At 31.0% G+C, this 8510-nt stretch overlaps 1 protein-coding gene across 8 annotated transcripts; it reads right to left on the bottom strand.

Moving 5' to 3' along the window:
* Positions 1 to 4021: 4021 nt before the first annotated feature.
* On the bottom strand, positions 4022 to 8285 carry LOC107920980 (putative hydrolase C777.06c). Of its 8 annotated transcripts, none has more exons than XM_016850822.2 (9): positions 7840 to 8248; positions 7352 to 7473; positions 6992 to 7095; positions 6555 to 6682; positions 6141 to 6288; positions 5955 to 6060; positions 5374 to 5432; positions 4795 to 4830; positions 4022 to 4226 (listed from the first exon to the last, which is right to left on the bottom strand). In XM_016850822.2, the coding sequence occupies exons 3-9, from the start codon at positions 7037 to 7039 to the stop codon at positions 4218 to 4220; spliced, it is 534 nt and encodes a 177-aa protein (XP_016706311.2). In that variant the 5' UTR covers positions 7040 to 7095; positions 7352 to 7473; positions 7840 to 8248; the 3' UTR covers positions 4022 to 4217. The 8 variants fall into 8 exon arrangements, 7 of the variants coding, with proteins under 7 accessions (XP_016706311.2, XP_040960224.1, XP_040960219.1 ...); XM_041104290.1 differs by having other exon boundaries at positions 6908 to 7095; positions 7840 to 8246; XR_005920565.1 differs by having other exon boundaries at positions 4795 to 5432; positions 7840 to 8250.
* Positions 8286 to 8510: the final 225 nt, after the last annotated feature.

The raw sequence follows: 8510 nt of genomic DNA, 5'->3' as shown, positions 1-8510 counted from the left end.
TAATTAGTTGTTTTAATTTATATTAAATAAGGTTTAGGGGTTAGGGTTAGGTTTTAGCGTTTAGATTAATTAGTGTTTTTTAATTTATATATTAAATAAGGTTTAGGGCTTAGTAGTTAGGGGTTAGGGGTTAGGGGTTAGGGGTTAGGGGTTAGGGGTTAGAGGTTAAGAGTTAGTGATTTAAGGTTTAGAGATTCGGGGTTAGGTTAGGGTTTAAGGTTTATATTAAGTAGTATTTTTTAATTTATATATTAATTAAGTTCTTATATAATTGTAAAAGAGGGGTTAGGGGTTTAGGTTTTATGTTTTATGATTTAGGGTTTAAAAGATAAGGGTTAGGAGTTTAGGGTTTAGAATTTAGTGTTTAAGTTTGTTCTTTGGAGTTTAGTTTTTATAGTCAGAGTCTTAGTGTTTAAATATGGTTTTAAGGGTTAGGATATTAGGGTTTAAGGGTTAGGGATTTTGATAAAAATGATAAAAAAATAAAGTTATTTTAGTGTTTATGCATTAGTGGCGTTTTAGTAAAAAATGCCACAAATATGTCAGAGTATGCAAAACGCTGACATTTTATTTTGTGTTTCTAGTGGCATTTATTGAAAAACGCCACAAATTTGTTTCAGAAATGGCAAAACGTTGCGTTGTGATCTGTGTTCTTAGTGGCGTTTTTCACCAAACGCCGCAAAAGGATAGAAATTAGTGGTGCTTTTGTAAAAAGTGCCACAAAATTTGTGCCTGATAGTGCAAAACATTACGTTTTGATGCAAAATTTTAGTGGCGTTTTTTTGAAAACACCGCAAAAGACTATGCTTTAGTGGCGCTTCAGCAGAAAACGCCATAAATAGGTTTTAATAGTTCCCAAACGATACCGCTTTTTCCTATGCTTTTAGTGGCGCTTATTAAGAATCGCTGCAAAATTTAAAAAATCTAACCTAAATGACATCGTTTTATTAACCCCGTATTTCCTTTAGTTTTCCCCATGTCAGATTTCCCCGACTTCATTTCCCCAATTTCCTAACTTCGTTTCCCCTAAATTTCCCTAAGTTATTCTTCCCCAAATTATTTTCCCCAATTCCCAAACTTCCAATCCCTTTGTGATCCAAACCCCCAATTTTCCAAATCCCTTTATTTCTTATCGGGTTCCTCCATGCTATGCCTTCCATTTTCTCCCAAATTCAAACTTTTCCTTTCAAAATTTAAGCTCCCAATTCGCCGCAAAGCTCGATTCTTCAACAAAAAGGTGTTGGAACTGCGTCGCATCCAAGACTAGAACAATGATGTTCCTCTATTCTGATTCTTGCAAGAGCATTCGACCCGTTGCTTTATGCATCGATTACTTTCAGATTTTTGGGCTGTAAGTGTTCTTTCTTTTTTTTCCCACTAGTATAGAATTTTAATTTACTTTTTTGTTCCGTACTTCCTTTTTTTTAATTAACACAAAAAATAAGTATGAAATTGAGGTTGACGGTTTAGAAGGGAAGTACGAGGTTTGGCAGAAGAAATTGCACCCTAACCTTGTTCTCAAAATCCACCAGGTTCAAAATCCCTCAAATTAACCCTCGTCTATTTTTATTTTTCTAAAAATTTTATAATTTTTAAACTATTTATTTCTTAAAATTTTACATATATATGAAAGGCATAAATGCCTTTACAATAAGAACTGTTGATTTTAAATTTTTGTAGTAATTAAATTAGCATTAGATTAAATCGTAATTGAAAATTTTATAAATAGTACAATGATGTCTTCCATGGTCAAGCATGCAAGAAAAAATAAAAACAAAACCATATGTTTGAAAGGGAAAAAGAAGTGTCTCTTAATACGTTACAACCTTTTTTTGTATAGGCATTTTTCTAGTGATATAGCTGTCTTATGCATGTATGTTTATGTTAAATTTTTTTATTATATCAAGTCATAAAAGTGATCTTTTTTGTACATATGCCTTTATGCTTAATAACTTGTTATGTTTTACAGAAGTTAAGTGCTCTTCATGATGCCCTCATGACAAATTTGGACATGTTCGTGATGTGTCATTTCAACATCCAATAAAAATTTACTTCGGTATTAGTCTTTTTTTCTTCCTGGAGTTATTATTTTATGCTGAGATTAGCATCATTTCTTATACTTGTTGTAATTAATTAAAAAATTTTGAAATAAGATGAAAAATCTTAATGCCACAAAAAGCTTATTTTTGCTTTTATTAGCTGCTGAAGTGAACCATCTTTTGGAATCTGTGGTTGTCTTAGGTACTGGTCCTTTTGAAATTTACGTAGAATGCTTTATATTGAAAAATTAGTCTAATTCTATATTAATTAAAATTCAATTTATTTTTTTTCTTCCTGTTTTGGTTTTGTGGATAATATGTTTTGTGTAGTTATGGTTAAGTAAATATCTTTCTTCTTCATCTGCTGACTTTTAATGTTAGGGATGTTGGGTTTTTAGCTATAATAAAGATTCTTTCATGGCAAGCTTAAAGTTTGTCCTTGATTTAGTTGCTAAACTCGCTGGCTAATGATTGTTCTATAGATGGCATGATTTGGGGGATTCCTTTATTATTATTATTATTATTATTAATGATTTTTTTTCTTTGATCTCAGTTGGCACATGATAGAATCAGTTTGATTTTATGAATAAATAGGTAGCATATCTAATCTTATAGCATAAATTAATTTATTTATGTTCATCATAGTCCAAACAGAAATCAGCTTCACTTCCCGATTTTGATATAATCAGCTTTCACTTTCTGATGAAGATTATATTTTGATGATTAAAGAAATTGCTTGAGTTGTGCGCTGCCCTTACTGGTAGTGATTTATTTTGCAAGTAATTTAGGGTGGTAGTACATGGTCAGTACACTTTGGTTGATATATATATATATAAGAAAATTGTAGACATATATGGCGTTTCAGAACAGTAGAGATTTGCATTTTGTTTGAGTTTGGATTGTGAAGTAGAGATGATTGAGTGAGCTCATAATAATCAAAATTCCACATGCTCTCCGCTTTGCTTTGTTCGGCCTTTTTATTATTTGATCCCTTATTAGGCCACTTTTTCGTATCCATGAAAGCTAAGTTCTCTCTTTCAAAGTAACTAAAGTTTTCTTTGCTTTGTCTTATTTGTTCTTTTTTAATTTTATTTTTTTCACAGTTTTTTTTCTTGCTCTGCCTGTATTTATTTGCAGCATGAAAAGAGCGAAGAGGAAAAAAGAAATATTGGAAAAAAAAGTTGACAAGCAAAGTTCAAAGATTTATAATAATGAAAATCTATTTTTCCAGGTTGGTTTTGGCACGTGGGTTTTAACGTTCGAGTTCATCTATGAAGGTTAGACATGTGTTTTTCTTTTTCTTTTTTAAAATCTATTCTTTTGCATGTTTATATACGTTTCTTATCAACAGTTTATTAGTTAATGTAGTTTTTTTTTCACTGTTTTCTAGCTTTTTTTTTTAGTTTGTAATAACTTTAATGAAATGGAGTGACATGTTTTCTTGATTGATTTCATTTTAATGGATACTACAGTTTCAATGAGATTGATTGATGTTGATGTATTGATGGCTATATGTAATTGGGATTAGTTTTGGATTTTGGTTTAATTTCACTACACCAAAATAGATTTTTAGCGGCGCTTTTTTAGGCCTTTAGCGGCGCATTTTAGCGTTGCTAAAAGTATTTGCGACGCTAAACGTCGCCAAAAACACCATTAAAGACCATGATCTTTAGCGGCGCTTTTCCCACAAACACCGCTAAAGACCATGACCTTTAACGACGCTTTTCCCACAAACGCCGCTATAGAATAGACCTTTAACGGCGCTTTTCATACAAACGCCGCTAAAAATATATCTTTTAAAAAAATATTTTTTTTCAAATAATATTTATTTCTATGATAAATATTATATTATATTTTAAGGATAAATAAAAAATATTATTTAAATTAAATTTTCTACTAAAATTTTAACTTTAAATCTAAATATAAAAATAAAAATTAATGAATTTAAATTTAGAATTTAAAATAATAAATTAATAACACAATTAAAATCAAAAAGTTAGAACACTTTAGTAAAAATAAAAATTTACAATCAAAACTAAAATAAATAATACATATGCAAGGTAATAAAATATACAATGCATTTTCTTAATCAAGGAAATCTTGTAATAAACTCAAAGCAATAAGCCTTAGAGAAAAACTTTTGAGCATGGCTTCGAATTTGAACCGCAAATTTGGCTCTTACATGCTCTGCATGAAAATAATAGTAACTTAATCTGTTCAAACCATAGTGAACATGGCAAAGATAAGTAAATTAGTTCAACTTTTTAAGATTGTTTTATAATGTTATAGTAAATTAGGTGTCTTATAATGTTATAGTAAATTATTAAAAAATACATCTAAAAAAATAATATCTCAACTTTTTAAGATTGTTTGTGGAATAAAAAAATGTACACTACTGATATATCTACTCACTTAAGTCAATATAGGTGGAAAGTATTCATCAATATAAATTTAAAATATTAGAACATACCATGCTTAAATTCCAATTAAACCCTTAAGCCTATATTCTTAAATTCCAATTACCATCAACAATTGCAGAATCTCCTAATTAGCTTCTTTGTAGAATATTTGAACATGAGATTCCGTAGTCAGAATACATACATCAACAGCTTAAATCAAAGTATTAGAACATATCATGCTTAAAGATAATAATTAGATTTATCTAAAATCAAGCCCGATTTAACTAGTACTAAGTAAACCTATTTCAAGTTTTTTTTTCTGGGCAGCCCAATTTTTGGAAAAATTTAGAACAAACCTGAGGTAAGCATAAGTGAACGTTATGGGATCCTTTCTGCCATGCAGAAAACATAAAACATTAGTTCAAAGAAGATATATACAATTAAAAATACAATAAATAATAAAACAGAAGAGTAATTTTACTATTGCAGTGTACATTCATCAAAAAAAATTACTAAGATATCCGTGATAATCAGACAAAGGAAACATCTCAAAATTTTCATAACCATTTAATTAATTTCTATATTCATTATATCTCTATAATAGTAGTTTTGAAGTTTCTGAAAATCGAGTTAATACTAATAACTTTTTCAGGACTTACAATTAAATAAGCCACCATTTGTAACCCAAAAGCAAATCCACACATGGCCTTTCAACCATGTTAAACAATAACCTACGGTACAACACAGTGATGTAACAAGAAAGAACATAATATGCACAGCAGCACATACATAGATGCAGATAGGTTATGAAAGAATCAGCATGGATTAAGATTGTCTTTTTGTATTTTTCTAATTCTAGACAATTCACTAACAAAAAAAGATGAAGAAAAGTATTCAACAACTGTGAAAAAGAAAGAAGCAAGGGAGTAACACACCTTGTACAAACAATCCATTATCAGAAGATCCAATTGGCCACTGCCGCTTTTGGAAATAACTGTGAACATAATATTCTGATCAAACACAATTCATGACGTAACATATTTTACCATGAAAACAAAAATCACAAACAAACAATTCATAAAAGTGAGAAAACATGTGCTTTCTTTTCACCAAGTTGCACTCAATATCAAGAGATCAGAGTAAATGCATAATGAGATGATCCCAAACTATCTTATCTTTTGAATTTTTAGTCAAGTCATAAGAGGTTTCTTGTTTGTGAACCGTGCAGAGAAGCACTTTCATTAAGGTTGACAACAATAATCTGTCTCAAGTGACAAAAAAAAGGATTTGAGTAAAATATTAAAACAAATGCTTGAAGGGCTCTTCAATTGTTAAGTCATGAGGAAAATCCAATAAACATATATTCTTACAACTTTAACATTGACAAGCTACTAAAAGTAACATGTAGAAAATAGAAGTGTCCCCACCATATTTAACATCACAAGAAGGAGAAAAAATGTATTAAAGGTGTAAATGCATGTGTGCCAACATGAAAAGGTGCAAAAGCAACACCTACCATACTCTGTGTTTGAAGGAAAACGTGGGACATCAGAAATATAAGCCACTTTAGACTTTTCACCAAAAAGAAAACCTAAACAAATATAATCTTCTCCATGCATCACCTGCATCAAAAGTATGATTAAACACTTAGGCATAAACGATAAGGTGGAAACTAGATACTATCTCAAGAAAGCATACTAACTGGTAAAGGAACAAATTTTAGTCCTGAAGCAACAAATGGTTTGTCATAGTCATCCTCAATTATCCTCCAGTCAAGTTGTGCCACCTGCCTTACTTCTTGGCCTTCTCTAAGTTTCTTCCAAACCAAATATGGAAATTTTGAAGCAACGCTGTTTAGGGACATACAAAGTAAACATCATCCAACATTGCTATAGACATCATAAACCCAGAACAGATCCTTTTTGCTATTGATAGCTTGCTTGGGAAATAACCTTCAATTTTGTATAGCCTACTTAAAAGCATGTTAAATCAGTAGCCTCTCACATTATAAAAAACATGTGAAACAACAGATGTCTTGATAATGAATCAGCATAACAAGCAATTTGTAGGCTATGATCAATGACCCCATGAATAATTAAAAAACCCCATATTATACCTATCCATCGCGTACTGAGTTAGATAAATTACAGTGGGGTCGATATCATTCGTAGGACTGTGTGGTTGCACAACACGTATATCATCCAGACCAAGAACTGCATCAGCATGTTCATGAGTCAAAACAATCTGCAGTTCATACAGTAATCAGTACTAGTTTTGGAATTCCATTCATCAACAGAAGAGATTATATTTGTAAAAAAAAAGCACAAAGGCATCATATACATCAACAAACTCGCTATAAATCCTATAAAAAAACATGAGAACAACTAAAACCAAATGTAAATACTAACTGTTATCCCAAGTTACTACAAAAAAATAAACATAAAACATAAAATAAGATAGATACTCTACCAAGACACAGCACAAAAACCCAGCAAGACATATCAAATTTTAAAGCAAATTGCTGATGGCATTTCAAACTGAAGAATGAATAACTGATGCTTGTATTTCCTCTAGTGTTCGTCCTTTAGACTCGAGTACCATTATCGCTAATAGGATGAAATTTGCACAGCAAAAGGCTGAAAATATGAAGAATGTCCCTGAAACAATGCCAAAAGAAATGCAGTCATTTGTAAGATAAAAGAAGCTTGAGACCTCTACATCATACATACATGCTTACATACATTACATACATTTGAATTGTAAAGCCCATTATGAAAACCGACTAAATGCAGGAGCGTGGATTTGAAGTTCAAGTTGAATCCATCAATCAATACACAAACACTAATTGACATGCTACTTGATTGAGGCAGTAAAATTGTAGTTTGCTTTAGATGCAACTATGTAATAACTAACCTCATATCCTTAACACCCATATCCATGATGTATGCTCGATTCTCATCATCGTCGCTTGGGACCTTCTCAAGTTCCTTACTATAATGGAGGATATCATTCGTAAATGCCCTGCACCAGCACACCTTCACAAAGAAATAGAACAAACTCAGTACCATTTAAGGGTTAAAAAGCCAATAACTGGAATGTTAAATGGCAAAGGGAAGGGATAAAAAAATTGGTTGCCTAAAATATGAAACAAAATAAAAGCCTTGAAATGAGAAAAATTAAAGAAGCAAAAGGTGGGCACGTTCAACTGAGTCCAGAAAGAAAAGAAAAAGAAGAAATAAACTCCGTACAGTAATCCATCATTTTGCTCTCTGGACCACCTGAATCACGAATCTGATTATACATATTGCTGGTATAGTAAAAGAGTGAGAAGATAAACTTCATTCTGATTCTTTAATATCTAAATAAAGGGGGAAAAGAGAAAAAAAGTAAATGAGACATACCTTTCAATAATAGTATCAACATTTTCTTTGCTTTTGGGACCATGCATGAGAACTCTTATAACTGTGACTGCAATTCGATATCAGAGTCATCAAAATCGTCTTCGAAGTTGTTGAAGAAATCGGCATCGGCGAGATTGTTGTCGTAAGCGATGACTCCTTTGCTGAAGATCTTTCGGGAAAATTTGGATTTTCCTGAAAAATACACCGACCGGATAAATGAGAGAAAAACAAAGACGATAAATGAGAGAAAAACAAAGACGGTGGTTGAGAAGAAGAGGAGCTTAAAGTAGCAAAAGTAGGGAACGATGATGATGAAAGACGTGGTGGCAGAGAGAAACACCTAAAGGGTGTTTTGAGGATACCAATTTTAGGGGGAAAATTAGGGGTTTAGGGGGGAAATTTAGGGAAAACAAGGCGCAATTCTTTTTAAAGTAAAATGATTTTGCGCCTATGATATCGTTTTGCTAAAAAATTTTACTATTTTTTTATTTATCAATGTTTTTAAATTTAATATTTAAATATATCAAATAATTTAGATTAAATATTTTTAAATATAAAAGCATTAATTGATTATATAAAATTTCATCGTAAACCTTAAATCCTAAATCATTTAATATATATAAAGTTTACTTATTATCTCTTAAATAATTTCAACTATAATCATAATTTTA

This window comes from Gossypium hirsutum, chromosome D11, assembly GCF_007990345.1.
Source record: "Gossypium hirsutum isolate 1008001.06 chromosome D11, Gossypium_hirsutum_v2.1, whole genome shotgun sequence".
NCBI lineage: Eukaryota > Viridiplantae > Streptophyta > Magnoliopsida > Malvales > Malvaceae > Gossypium > Gossypium hirsutum.
Note: the sequence above shows the minus strand (reverse complement) of the source record. Positions and strands in the feature narration are given on the sequence as shown.